This window comes from Eretmochelys imbricata, chromosome 27 (genome assembly GCF_965152235.1).
Source record: "Eretmochelys imbricata isolate rEreImb1 chromosome 27, rEreImb1.hap1, whole genome shotgun sequence".
Classification (NCBI taxonomy): Eukaryota; Metazoa; Chordata; order Testudines; family Cheloniidae; genus Eretmochelys; species Eretmochelys imbricata.
Genome location: NC_135598.1, coordinates 3,722,483 through 3,749,631, shown reverse-complemented (window position 1 = coordinate 3,749,631; position 27,149 = coordinate 3,722,483). Strand labels below are relative to the sequence as shown.

The 27,149-nt window shown below is 58.7% G+C and overlaps 2 protein-coding genes across 2 annotated transcripts in view; one reads left to right on the top strand and one right to left on the bottom strand.

Annotated features, from left to right (window-relative positions):
• The first annotated feature begins 274 nt into the window (after positions 1 to 274).
• PSMC5 (proteasome 26S subunit, ATPase 5) lies at positions 275 to 10,199 on the top strand. Its single transcript, XM_077806359.1, has 12 exons — positions 275 to 429; positions 1,387 to 1,458; positions 2,358 to 2,427; positions 3,013 to 3,110; positions 4,277 to 4,333; positions 4,676 to 4,906; positions 5,944 to 6,070; positions 7,574 to 7,764; positions 8,013 to 8,111; positions 8,444 to 8,554; positions 8,960 to 9,046; positions 10,073 to 10,199. Exons 1-12 carry the CDS (start codon positions 391 to 393, stop codon positions 10,124 to 10,126), a joined length of 1,236 nt encoding a protein of 411 aa, XP_077662485.1. The 5' UTR covers positions 275 to 390; the 3' UTR covers positions 10,127 to 10,199.
• Positions 10,200 to 10,673: 474 nt separating this feature from the next.
• Positions 10,674 to 27,149, bottom strand: part of SMARCD2 (SWI/SNF related BAF chromatin remodeling complex subunit D2) — a 36,167-nt gene continuing 19,691 nt past the window's right edge. The window contains exons 3-13 of the mRNA XM_077806232.1: positions 26,293 to 26,335; positions 25,114 to 25,236; positions 24,522 to 24,641; positions 23,673 to 23,768; positions 19,836 to 19,937; positions 18,319 to 18,480; positions 17,744 to 17,841; positions 17,110 to 17,245; positions 13,181 to 13,303; positions 12,739 to 12,840; positions 10,674 to 11,889 (exon numbers count right to left, since the gene is read on the bottom strand). Coding sequence (XP_077662358.1) covers positions 11,836 to 11,889; positions 12,739 to 12,840; positions 13,181 to 13,303; positions 17,110 to 17,245; positions 17,744 to 17,841; positions 18,319 to 18,480; positions 19,836 to 19,937; positions 23,673 to 23,768; positions 24,522 to 24,641; positions 25,114 to 25,236; positions 26,293 to 26,335 — 1,159 coding nt within the window. The 3' untranslated portion in view covers positions 10,674 to 11,835. The remainder of the gene's footprint in view (positions 11,890 to 12,738; positions 12,841 to 13,180; positions 13,304 to 17,109; positions 17,246 to 17,743; positions 17,842 to 18,318; positions 18,481 to 19,835; positions 19,938 to 23,672; positions 23,769 to 24,521; positions 24,642 to 25,113; positions 25,237 to 26,292; positions 26,336 to 27,149) is intronic.

The following is a 27,149-nucleotide window of genomic DNA, read 5'->3' as shown; positions in this document are numbered from 1 at the left end:
CTTGTGAGTGGTGCCCAAGCACTGAGGCCGCCCGGCGGAGCTGGGCAGGCAGTGGAACATGGCGCACAGGGAGGACTGAGGGGAACATTCACATCAGAGGGTTCCCCTTCTCCCTACAAGACCGAAGATTACTGGAGAGACCCTACCAAGATGGCGGCTAAGGACGGATGGAGGCGGCCATCTTAGGTGTGGTCATTTGAGCCCGGAAGCAACTTGAGTGTTTTGAGTGGTCATAGTCAGAGAAAGGAAATGACGACTACGCTCTTCTTGCGCGTGCGCACGGGGAAAGGGTCGGGGCGGCGGCCATCTTGGATGTGGGCAGATAGCTCCGCTTGTCTCTCTACGCCTGCGCAGTACGCGTCAGTTCCCTGACCTGGTCACGGCGCTCAGATGCCGGCGGAGAAGATGGCGGTGGATGGGCCGGAGCAGGTGAGAGACCCCAGGGGGCTGTGGGGGCTCGTCCTACCCTGGGGGCAGCTCCGTGGAGCTGGGGACCCGGTTCTGCTGAGTCAGGCCGGGGCTGGGATGGGGGCCGGGAGGAGGCGAGGGGGTCGGTGATTGGGGGGAGTGGGGACGGGCGGGAGGGAGGGAGGAAGAGGGATAGGAGGGGGCGGGGGAGGAGGGGGAGGGGGAGCGGAGTGGTGGGCGGGGGAGGAAGAGGAGGGATGGGAGCAGGGTTTGTTGCAGATGCTCCTGCAGAACCAAGGGAGAAAGGGTTCCTCCCTCACCAGTGGGGAGCCCCCTTGGGTGGGCTGCCCTGGATCTCCGTGCCTGCTGCCAGGGATGCCTCCCGGGCGGTGGGGCTGGAGCACCAGGGCTGGCCACGCAGGTTCTCCCACCCACCAGCTCCTGTCCTCTTGGATTCTTTGCCTGTGATTGGAGCAGCCGGGTCCCCTGAGAGTTTGGGGAACTCCACGGAAGCGACCAGAGCCCCGGCCTGCACAGCCTTGTGTACCTGGGTCTCCTTGGAGCCTGGTGGCTGCAGATGTTAGTTACTCTGGGGCTGCCTCCTACCCTTTGGAAGGGGCCTGTGGAACGGGCTGAACCTGCCTGCGCCGGAAGCTGCCCCTGGAGAGCCATTTGGGTGCTCCCCACCCGATCAGAGGGTCTCTGGGGAGCCCTGGGGCCTCCTTCGCCTCAGATCAAGCCTTTGCGGTGCTCCAAGCTCCAGCCGGGCTGTGGCTCTGAGAGCAGAGGCAGAGGCTCTGGGTTGGTTTATAGCTGGCAGCCAGCTCAGGGGGCTGTTCTGCCAGACCTGTGGACGGCAAGGGTCCGCCTGTCGCCACCCAGCCTCTGCTCCTCTAGAGAATGAGCAGCACCTCCCCTTCGGCGCCGAGGGGCTTCCCTGGGCTGATGGACGTGTCCTGATGTGTGCTCTCTCTGCAGATGGAGATGGATGAAGGCAAAGGGGGGACGGGTCTCCGCCAGTACTACCTGTCCAAAATTGAGGAGCTGCAGGTGAGCTGCATGGTGGGGGCTCTCTGATCACAGAGAGCGGAGTCTGGGCTGGGGCACCGTTTCTTCTAAGTGGGTGGCCAGAGGGGTACTAGTCTGATGGTGCTGAGGATGCGCATTCTGGATTGCGGCAGGGGTACTACCATCTCTGCTGGGCAGTTCTTCTCACAGGACCTCCGAGGGAACCAGCAGCCTCTTCCAAGCGATTCTAGTCCATGTTCTGTGACAGCATCTCTGTCAGTAGGGCTGGGGCCTCAGAGACTCCCAGCAGGAGGTGTAGGCTGGGACCCAGGAACTAGTAGGCAGATGTGGGGCCTTCCTAGAGCAGCGTTGCTAGCTGTCAGTGGCAGGCATCTCCAAAGCCAGCTGGCCTGACTCCGCAGAAGGCAGGTCTGCAGGGCTAAAAGGGGCCGTTTTGACTGTTGTTCCTCGGAGCAGAGTGGCGCCTGTCTGATAACAGATTGGGGGAGAGGGCGTCACAGCAGCAATTTGTCTAGGCAGAGGTCCCTTGCCCAGGTTTCAGGGTGTTGAGGTTGGTGGTGGTACCCCCACTCCTATGGCAGGGACAAAGTGACCAGAAAACCCCTTCATAACGTTCCTTGTTCCTGACGGAGAGGGGAGGCCATTAGCCAGGGTTTGGGTGCAGACCACGTGGTAAGAGACGCTCACACCTGGGTCCCCTCCCCTTCCAGTGCCGGGCTGCTTTCCCGAGCGGTTCACACTGGAGACGCTAGAGAGGATTGCCAACCGGACACACATGGCACTTCCTAGCTGCTAGACTGGCAGTTAGCCTGTGTTCAGGAGCGAGTCGACTCTGAGCTGAGGTGCTGTGGTGGGGGCGGTTGTGCAGGGGGGACCCCTGGGCTCGTGTGGGCTTATCCCTTCTCCCTCTCTCCCCAAAGCTCATTGTGAATGAAAAGAGCCAGAATCTCCGCCGCCTGCAAGCACAGAGGAACGAGCTGAACGCCAAAGGTAGGGCTCCCACTGGCCTTCCCCGGCCTCGTCCGCAGTCTCCGCGCTCGGCCCCCCCGAATTGGTGCTTTGAAAACTAGAAAGTTTTCTGCATCCCAGCCAGGGGGTCGGCCTGGTGGGTGGGATGCGAAAGGTGGCCAGAGCGTACCATGAGAGCAGCCTCCTGCAGGGAGGGTTGGATTGTTCCATGTTCTGCCAGGGAGGGACGCAAATCTCACTGGCTGGGTGAGCTCTTGTGTTCCTGGTGGTCACAGCCTCTTCATTTCCACGCCACCGGGAAAGCTGGACAGCCCGTTTCCCAAGCGCGCTCTCCCGGGGATACAAAGGCAGGGTGCTAGCTGTTATTTCCTGCCTGAGAAGGAGGCCGGCGCTGACTCTGGAGCATGGCTGCTGTGTCCCCAAGGGGCTGGGGCATGTGGGAAGTTAGCAGCACCTGCCCCCTCTGAGTTAATGGAAGTGGCTGGTTACCCCTGCCCTGGAAATGCCCTTTCTGCTTGGGCCCTGAGCGGGGGCCCTGTGAACAGCTGCTGGCCTCTTTGCTCCTTGGTGGCCAGGCAGGGCTGACGTCTCCTTGTTGCGCTACAGTGCGCCTGCTGCGGGAGGAGCTGCAGCTGCTGCAGGAGCAGGGCTCCTACGTCGGTGAGGTGGTGAGGGCCATGGATAAGAAGAAGGTGCTTGTCAAGGTATGGAGCTGGGGTGCTGCTTCCCAGGGCCGAGCAGTGCCAGCTGCTGGCTGAGGGCCTCTGGCACTGCATGGGGGTTCGTGGGTGGGTGGCCAGGCTCATGAGCTCAGGGCAGCGCTGCTCTGCTCCCTGACTGGGGACCGTAGCTCTCCTGGCCTTCCCAGGCTGCTGGTGGGCTCACTCCCCAAATGAGCCTGGGAGCAGAAACCCCAGGAGCCCCAGCCGTGCGCCCCAGGGGACTGCCCTGGAGCAGGCCAGGGGGAGGGTGAACTGCCCTAGGGCTGCCAGCACACTGCAAATCCATGTGGCAGCAAGGAGCCACCTGTCCCCCTCCCAGCGCCAAGGAGTGGCCCCGGAGGAAAGGGGGTGCTAGACCTGGTGGCAGGCGCTCCCTCCGAGGGGAAGGAGAGTCATTCAAGATGTCCTGGGGAGCTGTTACTAGGAAGGACGAGCTAAATCTAAGGGGCTGGCTCTGCGGAGAAGTTGGTTACCAGCATGTTCTGCTGGGCTGGGGAACCGTCTCCCAGGAGCAGGAGGCCCAGCGGGCAGGACGGGGTATTAGAAAAGGCTTGAGCCGGAGCAGCCCCTCCCCAAGCCCCTGGGGACCTTGCTGGGCTCTTCCCCCCCCCCCACCCTCGCCCGAACACCTGGGGCACTCCCTGGACAGGCTATGCCTTGCTGCCCTCAAGAGCAGGACTATGTGGACCCTGATGTGCCTGGCCCTCAGTGGTGTTCAAAATGAAGCAGGGCTGGGCCCAGGAGACCACCAGGGGGTCACTAGGGGCCCATTCAGGGCGACTGCCCCAGCCCCGAGAACTGACTGCTTAGACTCTGCTTGTGCAACGAGACCCACCTTTGTGGGGGCCAGTTACTGAGTGACGCACAGAGTCCTGGCCCCTGTGGGACCTGCCCCAGGGCCTTGGCTCTCCTGCGCTGACTGAGAGGTTTGTGGGAGCTGTGCACGCCTGCTGGGGATGAGTGGGGCGGGGGGGCTGTGCACGCCTGCTGGGGGGGAAGCCTGCACATGGGCTGGGCGGGAGGAGGTGTGTGTACACACGCACTGGGGCAGGAAGGAGGCCTGTGCGCGCACACTGGGGCAGGACAGGGGGAGAGCTGCGTGTGCTTCCCCAGCCCCACCCCACAGGTCTCTGCTCTCTCTGTTCCAGGTTCACCCAGAAGGAAAGTTTGTGGTGGATGTTGATAAAAATATTGACATCAATGATGTGAGTACCAGACCCCTTGGTGAACCCAGCCCTCGGAGCAGCGCGTTCAGTGCTGGGGGCAGAGGGAGGCGGCTTGGCAGCAGCTGCCTTCCCTTGTGCCTGTCTTCGCCAGCCTGCTGGGGGCAGCAGAGGGTGATGCTCCCTTCTAACCAGCTGCTGCTGCCCCGCCCAGGGGGTTCCGTGGGCCCTGCCCCAGCAGCTGCCCCAAGTCCCAGCTCTTGCTGGGGAGGTGCCCAAGCTGGGTGCATAGGCTAGGGCACTGCGAGTGCGGCAGCTCCCGCCAGCTGGTGCTGAAGGTGAGTGGAGGCCACACGCTGAGTTCCTACCCGTCTGTCTCCAAAGGTGACCCCGAACTGCCGCGTGGCGCTGAGGAACGACAGCTACACGCTCCACAAAATCCTGCCCAACAAAGTGGACCCGCTGGTGTCCCTGATGATGGTGGAGAAGGTCCCGGACTCCACCTACGAGATGATTGGCGGCTTGGACAAGCAGATCAAGGAGATCAAGGAAGTAATCGAGCTGCCTGTCAAACACCCGGAGCTCTTCGAGGCCCTGGGGATCGCCCAGCCCAAGGCAAGTGCTCTCGGGGCAGGACTCCCAGCATGTGCAGATCGCGCTCAGCCAGCTGTGCACTGCCACCTGCCACGGGGAGGGGGCTCTGCCAGCCGTGGGCATCTCAGATCTGCTGCTCAGAACTGAGCAGAAAATAGCTCTGCATTGCTGGGTGCTGGTGCTCTGCACACGTGCCCTGTCGGGCTTCTGGGCTAGGTTGGCACGGAGAAGGGAGCCCTCTACCTTCCCTGGATGGTTCCCACCACCCCATGGAGATTCATTACCAGCTCCCAGTAATGGGGACGACGGAGCAGCTGGTGCTGTTCACCACCTCTTGCTCCCACTCTCCCGTGACTTGCTCTGGTTCTCTGGCTGTGTGGGAGGAGGGAGCAGGGAACCACTCACATACCAGTCACTGAGTGGGTGGGATCCCAGTGCCTGCCAAAGGAGAGGCCGAGCACTCAGCCCCTGTGCACCCACTGGCAGCACCCCCCTGCAATGCTAGCTGGGGAGAGGGGTGGCTACTCGAAGGACGTAGATGCTCCCAGTGGAAAGCAGCTGTAACCCTTTACCCTGCCAGAGCCCAGCACAGCTCCCTGCTGGCAGCTGCAGCAGGGCCAGGGCCAAGAGTGGGTGCGAGTCTCCTCTAGCCTCAGCCCTTCCCAGGGGATGGCAGCTCCTCGCCCATGTGGAGGAGGGGGTGATCCTTAGGGAATGCAGCGCCCCTTGCTGGAGGAGGCAGAGCTTGAGCAGCCCCCCATGGTGCGAATCCCCGAGGGCACCGCTGGCCTGGTCCGTCCCCACCTGTCCAAAGCCAGGCTCTCCCCCTTCTGGCAGCACTGGGCATGACTCTGGCAGCTGCGTTCCACTCCCTGCTGCACCCAGGACTTGTGGCCCTGGTCGGATCGTTGGGGCCCCCTCTCCTGCTGGGACGTGGATGGGATTTATGGGTAAATTGCCCACTAGGTGGCACCAAATGCCCATGTCTGTGGCAGGCTATGCAGTGTAGCTCCTGCACTGAGCGCCCTCAGCTAATGACACTGCACTGGCCGTTGCAGGGGGTGCTGCTGTACGGACCTCCCGGCACCGGGAAGACCCTGCTTGCCAGGGCCGTGGCTCATCACACTGACTGCACCTTCATCCGAGTCTCGGGCTCTGAGCTGGTGCAGAAGTTTATTGGCGAGGGTAAGTGTGGATGTGGGAACACGATGGGGCGGGGGGTAGGATGGAGACACATGAGTTCAACCCCCCATTCCCAAGCTGTCCCTCTGCGAAGCCTGGTAGCAGGGCAGGGGGGCGATGTGGCCCCCCTCACAGCTGTGGCTGTGGGGCCGGTGTTCCTGTTCTGAAGAGCTGGGCCCAGGGGGGATAAAAATCGATGGTTACAAAAAACCCTACAAAATGGGAGTAGGTGCTGTAATTAAATACATTTTTCTCTTTAAAAATAACATGAAATTATAAAATTCAAGTTGAAATTATTCTGGCCTGTGTTCAAGCCTAAGAGTGTAATTATTAACATTTAAATAACCAATGTGCCATGAGCTTTCAAAAGGTCCCAATGTCATGTTACCCATCTTACTATCAGTCCTTACAATGGAGCGAAGGCTGGTTATTTACATCTTTCCAAGAGTCGGTATTTCCAGTGTCTGGGGGAGCAGAGACGCTTTTGGGGTTCAGATTAGCTAACAGGTGCAAAGAATCCTTCATCTGGACTAGCTCATTCCAAAGAGAGAAAGCAGCTGGGAGTTGGAAGCTTGTTTCCCCTTCCCGTCTGTGAATAACAGGCAGGTGTGGGAGGATGAGCTCTGCTAACTAAAACCTTGAAGGATGTGGGGCCAGATTTCCAAAGGGGTTCAGGCACCTAAAGATGCAGGGAAGCTGTAGGTATTTCAGTGCACCCATTACAGTGAATGCTTCCTTTGTGTAATAAATCAAGCTGTTTTAAATGCAAATCACATTTGACAACCTGAATGTTTTTTCCAGCGCATCTGAGTTAGGTTTATTGAACTGAAACAGTTTTAAAATGCTGATTTTGTAGATTTAATCAAAATCCAGTTTCGAGCCAAATACAGCTTGACCCCAATCCCAAGTCAAAGAATTAGCTAGTAAATAACTGAATCGTTTCCCATTTTCGAACATCATAAAGTGTGACAGTCAAGAATCTGAAAACAAAACATGCCGCGAGCTCGTGTGTTGGCCTGGCTGGCAGAAAGCAGCACCAAGCGCCGAGGGAAGGTGGTATGGGTTGGCCAGGCGACGCTGTGTAATGGTTATACCAGCCAATGAGCATGAACCTGGATGCAGGGAAATAGCTACAGGACAAACACAAACCAAGATTGCTATCAGTGATTTAAATCAGTCCCTCCTGTTTTCATGGCCCGCAGCCAAGCCCTGCGCTGAATGCCTCTTGTCCGTGCCCGCAGGAACCAAGTCCGGAGGGCCGGGCCTGGTCTCCCGGTTCCCAGTGCTGAAGAGGAGCACTCCTCAGGCTAGGCCTGTGACCAGGCTCCTACCCTCGGGGGCGCCATGGTCCCAGCCCCTGGGGCTGCGCTGACCAGCGCATTGAAGGAACTCTCCATCCCTGCAGTGAGCACGGGGCCGGGGCGCAGCCCTGGGGCTGCAGAGCTGTGGTGGGCTGCACGCTTTCCTATGGCAGGGCGTTCAGGGGCCCCTCTGCTTTGCTCTCAGGCGCTCGCATGGTGCGGGAGCTCTTTGTGATGGCCAGGGAACACGCTCCCTCCATTATCTTCATGGATGAGATCGACTCCATCGGCTCCTCGCGCTTGGAGGGCGGCTCCGGGGGGGACAGCGAAGTGCAGCGCACCATGCTGGAGCTCCTCAACCAGCTCGACGGCTTCGAAGCCACTAAGAACATTAAGGTGCGTAGAGCCTAGCATGACCCTGGCCACTTCTCGGCCCCACCGCGAGTCTCCCCCACAGGGCTAGGCCGGCGCCCTTCCCACATGCTCAGGGTAAGAGGGGAATCAGCTGCCCCGTTTCTGAGCTGGGAGCTGAAGCCAGGTGGCTTGGCTGGCACCCAGAGCCCCCGCGGGAGGGGGGGCATTTGCCCCTCACTGCGGGATAAAACCCCAGCTCCTTTACACAGTGACAGCCTCCTCCCCTACAGGTGATCATGGCCACTAACCGGATAGACATCCTGGACTCTGCTCTGCTGCGCCCAGGCCGCATCGACAGGAAGATCGAGTTCCCTCCTCCAAATGAAGAGGTAATGGGGGCATTCCCCTGTGGCAGGCCCCTTGCAGGCTCCCAGTCCTGTGTTCCCAGTGCTATTTAGTAGCAGGGCATCCCCCCATCCCCAGCGTGCATTCACCTGCGGGCCAGGGACAAAGGGTTGAACTCTGCTTCTGTAGTGTCATGGCACTGAAAGGGTCTGAGTCCCAGCCTAGACCAACAGATGTTCTCCCTGTGCTGGCAGTTCCTTGCCCTGGCCGACCGCTCAGGTGCTGGACCCCCTTCTTGTCCCTCACCCCCGTTGCTGGGGCTCTCCGCGCAGGCTTGCCTAGGCTCTTACCCCCCTTGCTGGGGCTCTCCCTGCAGGCTCGCCTAGACATTCTCAAGATCCACTCTCGGAAAATGAACCTGACGCGGGGGATAAATCTGCGTAAAATTGCGGAGCTGATGCCAGGAGCGTCTGGGGCCGAGGTGAAGGTGAGTAGCTGGGCCTGGAGCTCTACAGACTGGTGCAGGGGCAGCATGTGGGACAGGGAGCAGCTGCCCCTGATTAGCTCTGGCTGGAGCCCGGGGCTCAAGTGTGTTTTGAGCCAGGACAGGCTTCCATTGAGCTGCCATGTGCCTGCTCCTTGCATGTTCCTGGGGCAGGCTGGGGCCCTCTCAGGAAGTGCTGAGCTCACTGTGTTCCCCTGGAGGGATGCAGACTGGCAGGAGACATACAGGACTCCTCTGTCACACGCTGCCCCTCTACCAGGGAACTGCTCTCCCCGTGTGAGAAGATGGCTGCAGTGTGTGGCTAGGCGGGTGTGTCCGGGCGGCGGGGGATGGGACACTGTGCAGAAAGGGGAGTGACTGTTCTTCCTTGCTCTTGGTCCCTTGCAGGGGGTGTGCACGGAAGCCGGCATGTACGCCCTGAGGGAGCGGAGGGTGCATGTTACACAGGAAGATTTTGAAATGGCTGTAGCCAAGGTAAAATCCCCCTTGCTCTGCCCCAGCAGCGGGTGGGGGAGGTGGCTTCAGAGCGCCAGTCACTTAAGGGACCAATTGCAGGCTCTTCCGTTCCTTCAGCGCTGCTGGCCGTGCCCCTGGTCCAGCTGGCAATGGCTAGCCTGCCAGCCCAGTCAGCCCCCTGCTGGAGAAGTGGGACACCCCGAAAGAGAGGTGTGGGGAAAGAGACAGACTAAAGGAATGCAAAGAAATGAGGGGTCCCCCAAAGGTAGATGGAGGGCTGCTGATGCGCTTGTCCCCATGTGGCCAAAACAAGGGCCCACAATAAAACCCTGTGAGGAACTTTTACCCCATGCCCCTTTGGCCATGAGTTCCACAGGTACCAGCATGACTCAAGTGGTAAAATCAGCGTGGAAAGGCTGAAACCCACCTGCTGTGGCTCTGCTTCTCCCACCTTCCTCTGCAGCTTTGGGCCAGGTGCTGGCAGTGTCCCAAGCTGCTCCCTCTGGCAGATCCTGGGCTCCCAGTTCTGTTGCTGGCTGCTCAAGAAGGGATCAGCCTATGGCTGAGTTGCTCAGTGTGAAGTGAGAGCAGCTGAGAGGGGAGTTAACTGGCTTTAGGGGCAACCCCTGGGGCCTCCCTTATGCACAGAGACCCTGCTGCTGTAGGGTGGGGGGTGGCCTGGCCTTTGCAGCTGTGCTGGGGCAATGTGCTTCCCAGCTCCCCAGTAGCTGATTCCTTCCCTGAGTCTTGGCTTCTGTGCACTTTGGGGGATGGGCTTTTACTACTACTGTCATTGCCCTGCCTTTGGTGAATGCCAAGGGGGCTGTGTCCTAGGCAGTGCAGTGCTATGGTGCCCTAAGCTGGAGCGCTGGGTCCTGCCCCTGCCCGCAGGGGGTACTAGGCAGAAACCTTGCCAGGCAGGCTCCTGGGGCCTAGCCTGGTTCCTGCCTCAGGACAGTGACTGAGGATGCATGCAGGTGACTTCACTCAAGGTCTGAGTGCTGGATGCAGGGCCTAACACTTACCTTTCTCCTCCCCCCGCAGGTGATGCAGAAGGACAGCGAGAAGAACATGTCGATCAAGAAGCTCTGGAAGTAACTGGGGGCCTGAACCCTGTGTGCTGGGTACTGGCCCCCTCACCTTTTCTCTAATAAAGCTCTGTGCTGGCTGAGTTACTTCCCCTCAGACTCTGGCTGTTGGAGGGAGGGATATGACAGGGGAAAGCAGCCTCTGTGCCTGCCAGCAGCTGGGAACCCTCTCTCCCACTTAGGTTACAGATCAAGGAGCCTAGAGCCCAACCAGCAGGCTAAACACTAGTGGGTTTCCATGTGGCAAAGGGGACACAGTGACTGGCCCTGCCTTGAACAGCTAAAGCCCAGGCTGGTGCTCAGTAACTGCTCTGCAGTGAGATGGGCTCCTCCCATCCCTGAGGGGCAGGACTGGACTTTGGCCTGCTTACAGAGCAGGGATGGGCCCTTGGGGAAGGAGGGAAGTATTGACGCTGTTACTCCCTAGGCCTTTGAGCTCCTGTCTGCAGCCAGGGTCTCCTCCCCCCTCTGGTTACCCTAGGGAAGGTTTGGCACAGCAGGGGCACTAGGCTCCCATCTGCTCAGCAGGTGGTGAGGAAGGAGACACTGGCACAAGCTGTTCCTAAATGTTTTTATTAGAAAATATCTAACCCAGACAAAATGGTTACAACAGCAAGAGCAGGCAGCCACAGCCTGCATGTCTGTAAACACCCCCCCTCTCCTGCCTAATTCTACCATGCGCCATAACTGCAAGGCTGCTCTGCCCCCCAGGAAACAGCCCCTGTTCCCTTGGGCCAGGGATGGCTGGGGCTAAGGCACATGGGAATGCCCAGCTCCTGGTGTCACAGATGCTGGGTCTAGTCCTGTGGGCACTACCTTGTGTCAGGGTGTCTGCAGCCAGTAGGCGCAGCATGCTCTTCCTGCCCTGGCTCCCTTGAGAGAGAAGCCCCCCACCCCGCTGTATGTGAAAGAAAAGGGAGGATGGAACATTTAGTTGATTGTCAGGGACTCTGACTAAGCTCAGCTGCCCAGGAGCAGAGTGAATCCATTGCATAGGTTTAGGCAAGTGCAGGACTAGCCGGAAACCTTATATTAATCAAATACAAACCCACTGTACAAAAGGCTTCCTTTTATAAACCCTGCTCACAAAAACAGATAGTGCAAAACGCCGCCAGCTTGGCCGGCCTTTGGAATGGACGAAGCTTTGGTTTCAAAAGTGCCAGCAGCTGCCTGCCCTTCCCCATGTAGGGGGGAGGCTGGCACAGCTCAGCAGGAAGCAGGCGAAGCCCTTGTCCTCCCAGTGCTGAAGCTCAGGAGCCCATGCAGCTGTTGCGATGCTCTGGCCACATCGCTCAGCATGAAGAAGGGCCTCGGTGGCCCCTTGGCTCCAGCTCAGGGAGAGCTCATACCCTCTGGTCAGCGACTCCGCCAAGGCTCAGGCCCAGGCAGGAAGGGGAGGGCGGAGCTCCGAGCCTGCAATGAACACTGGGGAGAGGCAAAGGCAGCAAGCTAGGCCAGTAATGCAATAAAGGGGCCGGAATGAGAGTGGCAGGGACAGGGCAGAGGCTGCACAGGTTACCATGTGACCCATGCCTTTGGCTAGAGCTCCCTGACCCAGAGAAGCCACAGGGTTGGGAGCCCCTGGGGATGCTAGTGCCTCGGAGCCCCTGGGCACACAGGCTTTGTGCAAGTGCTGTATTTGATTCCAGTAAGATGTACCGTAAGGCTCAGGCACTCTCTCAGAGGAGAGAACAAAGCTCCTGAGCTGTGCCCAGCCCATTAGGTGAGGCGAATCCCAAGCACTTGTTCCAGTTCCTGTCTGCGCTGCTGAACCTGAAAGGCACAAGAGGCAGGAGGTCAGGCGGGCTCTGGGACCTGCCGAAGCTCGCCCAGGAGAAAGGCAGGGCTGGCTGGGGGAGCGTTGGATGGGCACAAGCTCTCTTGCCCCTCGGAGGCGTTCTCCACTTCGGAGTGTCTCACTGGAGCTCAGCTGCCACTCGAGCCTCACAGCACCAAGCCGATGGGCGACTGAGCCACGACAGGGGAGGTACATTTCCTGATTCCGCTCAGGATTTTAGACAGCAGGCCTGATGCCCCCCCATGCTTGCTGCTCTGTCCCTGGCTGCAGTCCATTCCCACAGCATGCTGTGGGGCAGATCTTACCTATTCTAGGCCTCCCATAGCTCGTCACCCTTGAGTCCTTCCTCCGGGGGAGGACTCCAGTACTTGTCACCTCCCTGGGCAGCTGTGAGTGAAACCCACAGGGCTGGGTCAGTTTCATGCCCGCCCAGTGAAATTGACCAGGGTCTTGTCAGGTTCACTGCTGACTGGGAAGGCCTGCAGAAGGGCAGGGACAGAGCTCTAGAGTGGGGGTGGGAAGGACCAAATCTGGTCAGGAAAGGGGAGGGGCTGAGGTGCAGGAAGGGGGTGAGCACTGATCCTTCAGAAACAGCCCAGTTCCCAGCTGGACATCCCAGACCTGGCTCAGCTTCAGGGGAGGGCAGGTTCTAGTTCGAACCGCGTGCTCACAGGAAAAGGCACAGCGTGACTGGGCCATGGAACATGGGGCTCTGCCCACCCCTCTAGCATTGGCTAGGGCAGGGAGGAGAGGGTGGCAGGGATGCTGGTAACAGCTAAGGGGCCAAGCCCAGGCAGCCTGGTCCGCATGGCAAGAATCCACACCTTGGCAAAGATGTGCCTCCCCGCAGCCTCCTGCGCCCAGGGCTGATGGTAGAAGTCAGCTCGTCTCTCCTCCTCGGGGTTCCCAATCACGTCCGTTATGATCTGCAGCACCACATGGGGAGGAGGGAATGGTCAGGGGGACACAGACTGCTGGGCTCACGGGCAGCTGCTGCCATCCCAGGATCCACAGCAGGCTTCCTGGACACCCCGCCCCTGCCAGCATGATCACACGTCCCGCGGGGCAGGGCAAGCACCATGGCAGAGCCTGCTCCAGAGGGGAGATGCCCCATGGCTTCTGGGCTGGATACTGCACTGCAGCGTGGGCCCCATGCCGGTGTGGTTATGCTGCAAGGGGCTGTTACTGCATTACCCTGCAGGGTAATGCCATGCCCCAGCCCCTGCTCAGCAGCAGCTCGTCTCTCCAGTGCGGCCCCAGCTTTACCTTGAGGTCCCTCCTCTGGGATTTGATCCATTCCTGAATGAAGTCCTGCGGGTTGTTACTGAAGCTCAGCATGAAATCTCGCTGTGTCTTCAGCTGGTTAATGGACTCAATGGTCTCGTGGATCTAGCAAGAGAAATCGGGTGAGAGGGAGCCAGCCAAGGCAGGACTGGCTTTGCCATTTTGCTTGCAATTGTCTGTAAAGGGCTCCAAGCCAGGACCCTCCACAGCATGGGGAGAGGCTGGGTGGGGGCCCAAGGGAAGGCTCAGCAAGAAATGAGTGGAGCCCACTTCCTCCTCGTGCCAAAGCTCAGAAACACATGGGATAGCAGCGCAGCGTAAAGCCAGGCCCAAGTCCCTGGAGCTGCAGTCCAGAGGGGTTAACTTGTCCCCCAGCCCAGTGCCAGACACAAAAGGAGCTCCGTCCCCCAGGGGTTAGCATCTCCACTGGCAGCTAGCACAAGGGATTCCAGGTTCCCAGCCCCGACCCCTTCCTTCCTTAATCCTGTCTTGCACGGCCTGGCCCCGGGCAGGCGGCTCTGGACTCCCAGGGCAGGGCTGGCTAGGCCAGCCTGCGGAGCGCAGCATGCCAACAGTGGGAGGAGGGTGAGGGGAGCACTCTGCAGCCTGCAGTGAGAGCAGAGGGGGAGCGGTGCCTGCACCGGCACTGAATCTCCTGTGGTATGCTAGCTCACCTGATGGGAGGCTGCTGGCCTGGCACACAGCTCAGATGGCGCAGTGAATCCGACCAGGGGCCCATTTCCTCCTCCCCTGGGTGGGCAGCTGCAGCCCAATGGCTTGGCACACTGAGAGGCACAGGACTCTGCCTAGCTCCAAGCCAGAAGCAGCAGATTCCTGCCCAAGGCTCAGGTGCTGTGCACTCAGAAGCCCAGCCCTCGCCCAGAATCGGGATCTCAGCTGTTACTCAAACAGGGGTCTAACCCGTATGGGGGAGGGGGAAGCTTGAAAACATGGACCAGGGTGACTGGTGCAACATCTTTGTGGGGGAGGGATAGCTCAGTGGTTTGAGCGTTGGCCTGGTAAACCCAGGGTTCTGAGTTCAATCCTTGAGGGGGCCAAACTGGGGATTGGTCCTGCTTTGAGCAGGGGGTTGGACTAGTGCTTCGGCTGAAACGTGCGTGGGCTGAAATTGTGAAAATGTGCCCCATAACCTCAGCCGTGCAGAACACAATGCCATCCACAGCCTCAGAAACAGCTCTGACATCATAATCAAAAAGGCTGACAAAGGAGGTGCTGTCGTCATCATGAATAGGTCGGAATATGAACAAGAAGCTGCTAGACAACTCTCTGACATCACATTCTACAGGCCATTACCCTCTGACTCCACTGAGGATTACCAAAAGAAACTACACCATCTGCTCAAGAAACTCAAGAATAAATGTTCTGCAACCAGAGTTCTGCACAAGAACAAATCCACACAGACACACCCCTAGAGCTCCGAGCAGGGGTATTCTATCTGCTACCCAAGATCCACAAACCTGGAAATCCTCGACGCCCCAACATCTCAGGCATTGGCACCCTGACAGCAGGATTGTCTGGCTATGTAGACTCCCTCCTCAGGCCCTACGCTACCAGCACTCCCAGCTATTTTCGAGACACCACTGACTTCCTGAGGAAACTACAATCCACCGGTGATCTTCCTGAAAACACCATCCTGGCCAGTATGGATGTAGAAGCCCTCTACACCAACATTCCACACAAAGATGGACTACAAGCCATCAGGAACACTATCCCCGATAATGTCACGGCAAACCTGGTGGCTGAACTTTGTGACTTTGTCCTCATCCATAACTATTTCACATTTGGGGACAATGGAGACCTTCAAATCAGCGGCACTGCTATGGATACCCGCATGGCCCCACAGTATGCCAACATTTTTATGGCTGACTTAGAACAACGCTTCCTCAGCTCTCGTCCCCCAATGCCCCTACTCTACTTGCGCTACATTGATGACATCTTCATCATCTGCACCCATGGAAAAGAAGCCCTTGAGGAATTCCACCATGATTTCAACAATTTCCATCCCACCATCAACCTCAGCCTGGACCAGTCTACACATGAGATCCACTTCTTGGACACTATAGTGCTAATAAGTGATGGTCACATAAACACCACCCTATACCGGAAACCTACTGACCGCTATTCCTACCTACATGCCTCCAGCTTTCATCCAGACCACACCACATGATCCATCGTCTACAGCCAAGCTCTACGATACAACTGCATTTGCTCTAACGCCTCAGACAGAGACAGACACCTAAAAGATCTCTGTCAAGCATTCTTACAACTACAATACCGACCTGCTGAAGTGAAGAAACAGATTGACAGAGCCAGAAGAGTACCCAGAAGTCACCTACTACAGGACAGGCCCAAAAAAGAAAATAATGGAATGCCACTAGCCATCACCTTCAGCCCCCAACTAAAACCTTTCCAACACATCGTCAAGGATCTACAACCTATGCTGAAGGACAACCCATCATTCTCACAGATCTTGGGAGACAGGCCAGTCCTTGCTTACAGACAGCCCCCCAACCTGAAGCAAATACTCACCAGCAACCACACACCACAAACACTAACCCAGGAACCTATCCTTGCAACAAAGCCTGTTGCCAACTGTGTCCACATATCTATTCAGGGGGCACCATCATAGGGCCTAATCACATCAGCCACACTGTCAGAGGCTCGTTCACCTGCACTTCTACCAATGGGATATATGCCATCATGTGCCAGCAATGCCCCTCTGCCCTGTACATCGGTCAAACTGGACAGTCTCTACGTAAAAGAATAAATGGACACAAATCAGACGTCAAGAATTATAGCATTCAAAAACCAGTCAGAGAACACTTCAATCTCTTTGGTCACTCGATTACAGACCTAAAAGTTGCAATTCTTTAACAAAAAAACTTCAAAACCAGACTCCAACGAGAGACTGCTGAATTGGAATTAATTTGCAAACTGGACACCATTAAATTAGGCTTGAATAAAGACTGGGGGTGGATGTGTCATTACACAAAGTAAAACTATTTCCCCATGTTTATTTCCCCCCCCCCCCCAACTATTCCTCACACATTCTTGTCAACTGCTGGAAATGGCCCACCTTGATTATCACTACAAAAGGTTTTTTTCTCTCTCTCCTGCTGGTAATAGCTCACCTTACCTGATCACTCTCATTACAGTGTGTATGGTAACACCCATTATTTCATGTTCTCTGTGTATATAAAATCTCCCCACTGTATTTTCCACTGAATGCATCCGATGAAGTGAACTGTAGCTCATGAAAGCTTATGCGCAATTAAATTTGTTAGTCTGTAAGGTGCCACAAGTCCTCCTTTTCTTTTTATGATTCTGTGATCTGCCTGAGTCTGCTGAGAGCCTGATACTAGCTCTCCCTTTCGCAGCCCTTCTGCCCTCCAGGTGGGTAGCTCCATGTCCGCCCCGGGGACTCTTTCGCTGCTGCTCACCCCATGGTGCAGACATGACCCAGCTGCCCCAGCCCCCACTGACAATAGAGAGCTCAGGCCTGTCGAACTGGAAACATGGGGAGAGCAGACAAGAAAGGGAATTTCTAACGGCTCCCTCTGGCTGCCCGGTCCCCCAACCCCCATCCATTGGGCACCCCATTAGCATCTCCCTGCCTGGGCTGGGTGCGAGCTGCCAGTAGGCCTGTGAGCTGCCAGGGCAGTCACCCCCGACCAGCCTGGATCACGTAGGCTGAATGCTGCATTGCGCTCTGGGACATGGAGCCTTCTGCAGAGAGAATTTAGCAAGGGCGCTGACTGGAGACCCTGCAAGCAAGCCAGGACCCCAACCATTCGCAGCCTCAGGCTCTGCCAATCGCCACAGCAGGACTGCTGCTCTCTATGGATGGGGGCAAGGGCTGAGCCCCAGGGTGGCACAGACACGCCCCAAACCTTGGTATCCAGGGAGGCGATTTCCTGCTGGTTGGTGGTGGAGGCCAGGAAGTTGCTCATCTGAGCTTTCAGGGGGTCATCCACCTCGACATCTATGTCATAGCAGGCAGTCTTCTTCTGGTCGTTGGGATCCACGCTGTGGGAGGGGAGGCTGGCAGTTAGGGCCTACACCTGGCACTTTGCAAACAGCAGCCAGCCCCCCAGCTGAAGACATGGTCACGTGCAGCCCCAGCCCCCAAGGGAGACCAGCCTCCACCCCCCACAAAACCAGCGGAAGCAGTGGCAGCGGCAGGGCAAACTTCAGCCTGGCAGGAAACAGAATGAACTGCACGGAGCTCACCACACCCTGGGGCCAGGCTGGAGCCGGTGCTCTGGCCCCATCCCCTGGCCTCCTCCAGCCTTTCCGTCTCCCGCTCCAGAGCCAGCCAGTCCTGCCCACCCCCCACCCCACATACACGGGCCATCCATCCCTGTTCCCCACTCCAGAGCCAGCCAGTCCTGCCCATCCCCATGTACACGGTTCATCCAGTCTGAGCACACTGAAGAAAAGAATCCCAGAAGCAAACCAAACCCCAGCCCGGCCCAGGTAAGTCCCAGCCCCAGAGCGGACAGCAGGGGCCATGCCCTGCCCTACCTGATCATGTGGTTGATGATGATGGGATCCGGATGCTGCAGCAGGCCTGCCAGCTTCATGGGGATCTCGGAGAATCGCATGCGAATGCAGCTGAAGATCTGGGGGGGGGCAAGTCAGAGCATTAGCAGCCCCAGTGAGGAGGCTCCTTCAGCCCGCGAGGGGATGGGACCCAGCTTGCAATATGGGCAGGACCAGATCACCATCTGATGGTGTAAGGCAGGTAAACACTTCAGTGACACTCATGGGAAGTGGGGCATGTTGCAGAGCAACCGGCATGGGGGCAGCCAGATCCTCAGCACTCCTCCCCCAGAGACCCCTGGCAGCCCTGGGCACAGCCCAGAGACACCTTCCCCTCACCCACCTTGGGCCCGGCCGCAGGCTGCTGAGCCCATTTCTGCATGGCAGGGACCAAACAGCAATGCTGGCCAGCAGGGAACGGTTAACCCGAGGCTGGAGAACCCCAGCTGGCAAAGGGCGGGAACAAGGGGCTGGTCTCTGCCGAGGGACGGCAGGGCCAGGCTGAGCTGGCTGCAGCCCTGGGCACACAGGGAGGGAATCGGGAGGCCCAGGCCCACCTGGCGGAAGTATCGGTTGCAGTTGATGTACTCCTTCTCGTGGCTGTCCTGCAGCTTGTTGTGTTTGATGTAGAGCCACAGGGCCTGCATGATGCTGGCCCGGGTCTGGGTGTGGACACCCAGCAGGCGAGCCAGGCGAGGATCCAGTTTGTACTGCGGAGGCTGCAAGGAGACACAGCGCCCGGCTAGAAACAAATACGGAGACAGTGCTCCACCCCAGGGAGGGACCAGGCATCTTGGCTCCATTGAGGTACCCGGGTGTTCCCTCTCAGCACCACCTGCCGACACAGAGCTGCACCAAGCCTGCCGAGAATGGAGCTATCTGCAACCACCCCTCCTCCCTTGGTGGGCACACCAGGTCCAGAAGGGTTTGTGGTTAGAGGGGTGAGGGGGTGGGCTTGCTATGGCCATTCGAAATTCAGGCTATGGGAGCAGCCCAGCTGGGAGCTGTCTGCACTTCTCCCAGAGCTGGTGCATCGCCAGCAGTGCTATCCCAGCATGCACTGTGGCTGGGCTGATAGGATCAGGATGGGACCTGTAGCCTTCCTGGGCCACCAGGGTGCTCTGATCTAAACTGATCTTCTCCCTGCAAGAGCCTCTCATGGACCCACCTGGCCTGACCCTGGTGACCTGGGTACCACTGGCCAAGGGCTCCATAGGCCACTGCGAGAGTGACCCCCCCATCCCTCTTGCATGGCGGCCAGCTAACACCCTGGCAGAGGCCCAAACTCTCCAGTGCACTTGCTGATTATCCGCCAGGGGGGCAGAACAGGTCACTGGAGAGGAGAGAAGTCGGTCCCATGGGAGCCAGCCCCGTCTGGGGAAAGGACCCTCATGGGGACAGGCCTGGCTCCTTCACTGTTCAGTAAAGCCTGGGGCTGGGCCACACCAGTCTCTCCTGCTGTGGGACCCAGCACACGCCCTCCCCATCCATGGACAGTCAGCAGGTAGCCTCAGAGACTCACCAGGGCAGAGAGAGAGAACGAGAACCAACCCCCGGGGCTTTCTACAGCCTGCAGAAAGAGCAGGCTCTGGCGGGGTGCAGCCATCGACAGCTGAAAGGGCAGCCCCAGGACCCCCAGGGGGTGGTGCATATGGACAGGAGGTAGGTATGGCGGGATGGCGACATGCTGGCAGTCAGTGCTGGGACATGCCACCTGCCTCCAGAATTAATCCCCCCACTCAGCAGAAGCTGCCAAACCTGCCCTCCCTGGGGGGGGGGGGGGAGCTTTATGCCTGCTCAAGACAAGCAAATGTTTTGCCTTTGGGATGCCCCAGCATGCACCACATGGCAGGTATTTTTACATACCTTTGCTGGCCCCCCCCGGTTCCTTAAAGTCATTTGATGGGCTGCTCAGATCTGCCCCAAAGGCAGCCCCTGCCAGTCAGCCCCTCCCTGTGCTCCCGGCATAGCCATGCCATTACCTGCTGCTAGAGGGGAGGGACTTTCCCCAGGGCAGGCAGGTTGGGCAGTGGGGGGGACGCCAGGCTGCACTGCTGACCCCAAAGGACCTCACCTGGTGATCCAGCATGAGCAGCAGGGTGCATTTCACATTGACATCACCAGGGCGCTTGACCTGGAAGCCGTCCGTCTCTTGGGTCGTGGGCATCCTGTGCCACTAGGGAAAAGACCAACATGATTAAAGATTTACTGCCAAGACCACAAGGGGGCGCTCTGCACGCGTTATTCGCTAGTTCATCAACATCAGCCATTTGGAGCCTGACCCAGCGCCAGGTAGCTTGGGGCCAGAGCCTTCTCCGCACCCTCGGGCTGGCACCCTGACAGATTACTGACCAGATTGCTGTGCAAGGGTCTGTGAAAGCCCAACTCCCAACTGCTCCGAGTGGATTTTAAACCTCCCAGGGCAGCTGAGTTTGAGCCTGTCCTTGGTTGAAAACTCACCCTGCACGCTTGTGGAGCTCAATGTGTCCCACTTCCCTGCTGCCCTCTACCCCTGGGGGAGGAGGCGTGTTGTGTATGGTTTCTGAAGAGCTCCTGGCTCCAGTGGGCCAGGGGAATAAAGAAACCCAAGATATCACAGTTAGGGGTTCACACAAACAGCTCGTTAGCAGCGCTGCGGCTGGAAACACAAGTCAAGAGCCCTGGAGCTGTGCAGCTATCACAACCCAGCCCCTTGGTGGGCTGGAGAGTCAGAGCTGAGTTCTAGAAGCACCTCTGAGCACAGCACTGTGAATTCCAGGACCAGCCCTGAACCTTCCTAACAAAAGCCAGGGTGTTACAGACAAGCTCAGAAACACGAACCAAGTGTAACTGGAGTCTGCAGCCAGCCTGGAACAATAGCGCTGAGACTGGGCCCTGCCCCACTTCTCTCAGAGAGTGAGCTGAGCCACCTGGAGCGTACAGTGGAGAACCCGGTCAAACACCACTCTGGTGAAGATAATCCCCCATGATTTAACGTTCCCAGATCAACCAGGAATCACAGCAGGAGAGGGTGGGTGGGGGGTGCTGAGGAGTATTGCAGTGGTTGAATACACTAGTGTCACTGCAGAATTTGGTCCCACTGTGCCATGGAGCACAATACCCCCCCGACCGATTATTCCCAGGACCCAGTCCACCCTTCAAAATTGTCCAACAGGCAGATCTTGGCGATCACAGACCTGTTACAGCAGCTTCAGAAACTGTTCAGATCAACGATAACCGGGGTGGGGAACCTTTTCTCTATCGGGGCCACTGACCCACAGGAAAAAAAAAACAGCTGTGGGCCATACACAGCCCCACGGGGGGGTGCAGAGGCTTAGAATTCCCCTAGGCTCCTGGGTGGGGCCAGAAATGAGAGGTTCAGGGCGTGGAAGGGGGCTCTGAGCTGGGGCAGGGGGTGCAGGCTCTGGGGTGGGGCTGGGGATGAGGGGTTTGGGGGGCAGGAGAGTGCTCCGGGCTGGGGCGCAGGTGGGGGTCGGGAGGTGTGGTCTGGGAGGCAGTCAGGGTGCAGGAGGGGGTTCCGACCTGGGGTTCGGGTGTGGGCTCCAGCGCTTCCCTCAGGTGGCTCCCCCGGTTGGTGGCGTAGCAGGGCTAAGGCAGGCTCTCTGCCTGCCCTGGCTTCAAGCTGCTCCCAGAAGCGACCACCATGTTCAGCCCCTAGGCAGAGGTGCCAGGGGGCTCTGTGCAGTGCCCACAGTCCCTGCAGCTCCCACTGGCGGTTCTTGGCCAATGGGAGCTCACGGAGCTTCCCGGAGCAACCCTGTGCCTAGGGGCCGCAGGGACATCCCAGTCACTTCCAGTCACTGTGTTTTAACAGCCTGGCAACCCTCCCCCCGCAGCAGGGAAAGGCAGCACTCGTGGCTCCAGCCCAGCGGGGGCGCACCAGGGCTCGGGACTTCCAGCCTGCGGCGCAGGGACTTGCCGCGGGCTGGATGAAATGAAGCAGAGGGCTGGAGGTTCCCCACCCCTGAACTATAAGTGAACACAGAAACTGCCAGTCTGGGTCAGAGCTGAGGTCCATCTAGCCTGGGATCTCACACTACATGCTGGAGGCCGGTGCAAGAAGCCCTGCAGGAGGCAGTTCTGAGACGATGTGCTTGTGTCTGTGTGTGTGAGACGTGGGGGGGGGGGTCTGACCCCATTAGAGGTTGGCTGATGCCTGGGACCAGGATGGTTTTGAGTGTTCACTATCCAGCTCAGGATCCACTCCTTCTCTGCCACCCGCTAAGCTCTTGGCCCAGCGACATGTCTGGCAATAAGTTTCACAGGCTAGTCGCACATCACTTTACTAGAGGTTTCCTTCTTCCCCCAGCACCCAAGGGCTGACCAGGTAAAAAGCAGATTTATGATGATATTCATCTGAGGGCTGGGACAGGCAACATTAGCCCCACACCAGCAACTATGTGGAGGTTGGGATTCTCATGCCCCACCACGGCTGGAAGGGTCTAGCGCATGCCCCACTGCAGTGTGGGAATCCTCCCCTCACATGGGGGGATGGAGAGCACTGGGACGTTCTCTGAAGCTGCTGTACAGCTCCTTACACCACCCCACAGAGCCCTAGGAAGCTCTCCAGAGGACCCCTGGAGACCCAGCTCTCCATCCCTGCTCCATCCCAAGAGCCGAGATGCTGTGGGGTCACTCTGACCCCTTGACTCCCATCTTGCCTCAGAGCTCCACTTAGTGGATTTCAGGGCAGGTATTTGTCAGGAGCAGGTATTGGGCAGGGTAGTGCCCCATTATCGATGGGATTTTACAGCGTATGGGCCCCTGAGGCAGGATCTCTCGGGCTCTAGAGGCTGCAAGAGTCATTCTACATGTGGGGTGTGGAGAGGTGACACACACAAGCTAGTGCCAGCAAAGCCACTGAGTGGCTGCTGGAGACACACCCTCCCTGCTGTCTACGGAGCAGTATTGCAAGAGCCCCCCTTCCCGCCCCCGTTCTTTTTGAAGTCTAGACACGACAAGCACAAGCATTGGTGCGGGCAGCAGTCGCCGTCACGGCATTCCCAGCACTGCCCTGCCCAGACCCCAAGGGCCATTTCCACCGTGCTGGGGCACAGCCCAACTCCGGCCTCAGGCTACAATGGCACCAGGACCCTCCGACTGGTTCTGCTGGGGCTGCAGCTCGGACTGGGGCTGCCTCCTTCACCCAGAACCTCCCCTGTCCTTGGGCTCCTCTCCCACCTCCTGCTCTCTGCAGCTCAGGCTGCCAAATTCCCCCACCCCTTGGTCTGACTGCCCACCCTCCCCTGCCCCACCTGAACCTCACCTCCGGTGACAACTGCACTCGGCCCACCGCAAGGGCCCCCGAGACTCCATCTCTAGTCTGCTCCTCTCACCAACACCACTTCTCAAAACCGCCCCATACTCCACTCCCAGTTCTCCTCTCCCCTGGGACCCAAGAGGTTAACAGCCAGGACTGCTGGGGCGGGGCAACAAAGCTGCAGGCAGTTGCTGCTGGGAGCCTTCCAGGGGGGGGCGGGGGAGGAGAGGCAGGCCAGGCTAGGCCGTTGCCACTTCAATCTGGGCCACGGGCCAACAACGCCACAAACAAAACAAAGCCCCAAGCTGGAGGCCAGAGCAAGCCCCAGCCACTCCCTGCAGGGAGGGCCCAGTGCAGCCGCTTAGACGCCAGCCCCAGCATTACTGCCATTCTCCCGGCTCCCACGGGGCGGATCTCTGCTCCAGGCACTAGCTCTGGGGGTACCAAGTGCTCAGGGGGTAATGGTCTCACTTGGTCCATTTGGGTCTTGGCCAAAAGCATCCTTCCACCCCCACCACTGAGCGTGCACCAGAGCCAGCCCCAGGCCTCCAAGGAGCCCCGGAGCTCGCAGGCTAGAGACCCGCTGCAGGGCGCTGCTAGGAGACGGCTGCTCCACCCCGAGCCGCGCAGCAGCTGCTAGGCGCACCGCACCTCCACCAAATGGTTGTCTGGTCCATACAGCTCCTTGTCCAGTTCGATGACGAGGCTCTTGAAAAAGGAGGAGAACTTCCTCTTCTGCTTGCTCGGCTGAAAGACAGGAACCGGTGCGGTGCTCTGCCTGACCCTCCCCAGCCCCAGGGCCCTGCAGCTGCAGTGCCAAGGGGGCACAAGTGCAGCAGGCCATTACAGAGCCCCAGCACCCAGACAGATGGGGTGAGGGGAATTAGAGGTGTGGCTACACAGGCAGCTCCTCAGCTGGCTGCTCCCAGACGGTTGTGGGTACATCAGAGCTGCCATTGGTGCTGTGGGGCTCAGGGAGCACAAAGCTGTGCCAGGCCCTGATGAGGCTCCAGTGATGCATGGGGCACAGGGAAGGGGGGCTGGGAGTTTGCAGGGTAGGGCTATGGAAGGGGCATTATGAAGAGGCCCTACACAGCTAGAAGTGAAAGGCCACTCTGGGAGAGGGCCTGGGAACCTGTTGGCAAGGGGGGGGGCAAGGGGGTGCCATCAGTGCTGTGGGGCTCCGCACAGAGCACCAGGTGCGGTGTGGACATTCACACAGCCTCCCACATTTGGGGCAGATGCACTGTAGGAAGTCAGGTCAGACAGGCCAAGTATGGAACCCGGGCAGGGCCAGCATTGCTCCCTGTCCCGTGGCTATCAAAGGGAAGGTCTGGGCTGGCTCCGAACATGGGGTTGGATAGAGGGGCGCTGAACAGCTGCGTGCAGCTCCCCCAGCAGGCACTCGGCGGGGAACAATTCTCAGCTTCACTGTGCAGCACCAGGCAGCGTGGAGGTTGCAAGGCCGGCAGTCAGTTTACACTAGTGCTGTCTCCTTACATCCTCCAGGAGCTTGCCTTCCACTCGCAGCTCCCACGAGGCCACGCGCTCGCTGCCGTCCCCCTCCTCCTTGCCTGGGGTGAAGGTGTTGGAGATGTAAATTCGCAGCTTCCGCTTTTGCTGTGGTGCGGAGAGAAACAGAGGAACACTCAGGATTCAGTGAGCACTCAGCAGCACCCACACCAGAGCCTCTCCCTACAGAGACCCGCTGCCGGGAGAGGAAGCTGCGGCTGGAGTGGGAGCACCATCTCCCACAGTGATCGGGGAGGGGGCAGGAGAGAAGCATGCACACAGGAAACGACAAGGCCAGACCTTGGCTGCAATCTGCCATGCTGCCTCAGAGCCACACAAAGGGCTATGAAATTGCTGCTAGGCCACATGCTCCTCTTGGTCCCAGCTGCCTGGAGAGCCACCTGCTCCATGAGTATCTCGGGAAGGCCCGGGAGTGAGGTGGGCCCCACTCAGATGGGGCAGCTCCATCCCCTATTTTTGCCCTTCCAGCGAGGCAGCTGCCTGCTCCTTTGTTCCAAGGGCTGGATCACAAGTAGGAGCTGCCCCAGCAGGATCTGACTTCCCAGGGGCTGCCACGCACCGTGAGGGGTTTCTTGATGGCCTCCTGGATTTCCATTCTCTTCCGGGCAATGGTCTGATCCAGCTTGCGCTCAAAGGCGAGAAGGTCCATGTAGGCCTGAGACTCTGGGACCAGCTCCCGGATCTACCAAAGAGAGCCCATCACAGAACCGCCGTGGGCCCACACCACATGCCTGCCCCCTCCCTGCAGGGACAGCCTGCCTGTCTCCGCCCGCACCAGGTCATGCACATGTCGCAGCTCGCTCCCCCCGCACCCTCCAGCAGCAGCTCCCAAGTCATGGTGCCAGCCTCTGAGCCCAGGAGTCACTAGCACCACCGAGCCCGACAAGGCAGGAGCCCAGCTCGGCCTTATACCATTTGGAAAAGCTGTCCAGAACCCCAGACAACCCGGGATACCCTGAAATCCCCACCCCAGCTGAATGGGCATGACTACCATGATCTGAACACCCCAGCTCACATCCCCACCCACAATGCCTGGTCAACCCACCTCCCACTCCTGGGACATCTGGAGCTAGCTATCCCAGCTGTTCAGGCTCCAGCTCCTTACCACTCTACAGCTGTGCGGCTCGCCCCAGCAGGCAGGCGGGCATAAAGACAAACCTTCCCCACAGTCCATCTCGGGGCCTAGTTTCGTTGGAGTACTGTTGCTGCAGGCACAGCCAGCGTGGGCCTGCAACATACCTGCCAAGCACTCCAGCAGGGCTGGCGGCACATTCCTGCCCCATGGGTGCTGCCGCACAGCTTGGAGCCTGCCTCTCCACTCTGCAGCCAGCCTAGGGTTCCAGCCCAACAGGTGATCTCGCACCACTGAGGGCAGGGCGGACCGAACGCCCCAGGGGAATGGCCTTTGTCAACAAGACCAGAGGCTCAGAATGGGAACAACTGCCCAGGAGCCCCACCAGCATTCTCGAAACCAAGGCACTGTTGCTCTCCCCCTGCCGCACCCTGGGTAGTCCCTCTCCCACGGGCATCATCTTCCTCTGCTGCCTACAGAGGACACTTCACCTCCCCCCATCTCCACCCCACTGGGGGTGCCTCAAGACCCTGGGTACCCTCCGAGGGCAGGAAGGTGACAAAGAGAAACCATCTTCCTCCTACAATGCCCATTCCACTGGCATGAGTACACCCCACTGCAGGGCGGGGGCCCAGCACCCTCGCTCAGCAGGGAGGTAGCACTTACCCTCTGTGGTAGGACCTTGTCCGCCATCTTCCTTCTTTTCAGCCTGCAAGCAGCACACAGAACGGCAGCATTAGGTGAGCGCAGGCTGATCTCCCGAGCAACTTCTAATACCCACATCAGACCAGAGACCCATGCACTGGGGCTTTGCACACACGGGGCCTCCCTCTCCTCCCCAGCACATGCTGACCACCCTACCCCTCAGCACCACCTCATTTGCACCACAGCTTGTTATTGGTTACAGTGGCCTGCAGATCTGGTAATTCCAGCCTAGAACTCAGAGGGTCACAGCGACTCTCAAATCATGGAGAGTCAGCCACCTAGCCAACCCTAAATCCCCTGGAGACTCTGCTCCTTGTTGCGGGCATGAGAATCAACCAAACAGATCTGGAGTTTCTAGGCCACGCCGTCTCACCTGGCTCAGGAGCGCACAAGACATCACAGATTGATCAGTCAAGGGGTGGACTCAAGACAGCTCATTACGGATGAGGGTTGTCACCTGAATTACCCCAAGCTTGGGTCTGGCTACCTCTAAGCACCGCAGCAGCGCTCTGGCTAACAGCAAGGGGAAGGATGTGGAGAGCGGAGAGTATCCCAGCACCTCCCAACATCCTCCAAGAACTGGACGTTTCTGCTAAAGCAATCTGCAAAGCAGTTATTGTGGACACTTGAACTGTCCTCATTAGGTTTCAGAGTTCGCATCGTGCTTCCCCAAGGCAGCTTGGGCCCTATGCCGATGCCCTCCCTGCTGACTGTCAGCTGGTCGCTGAGAGGGGAGTTCAGCACAGGAAGCCAGGAGGTCCAGTGTTTGGAGCTGTAGCTCCTACAAATGTACCTGCCCCTCTGGGAAGGAGGCAGAG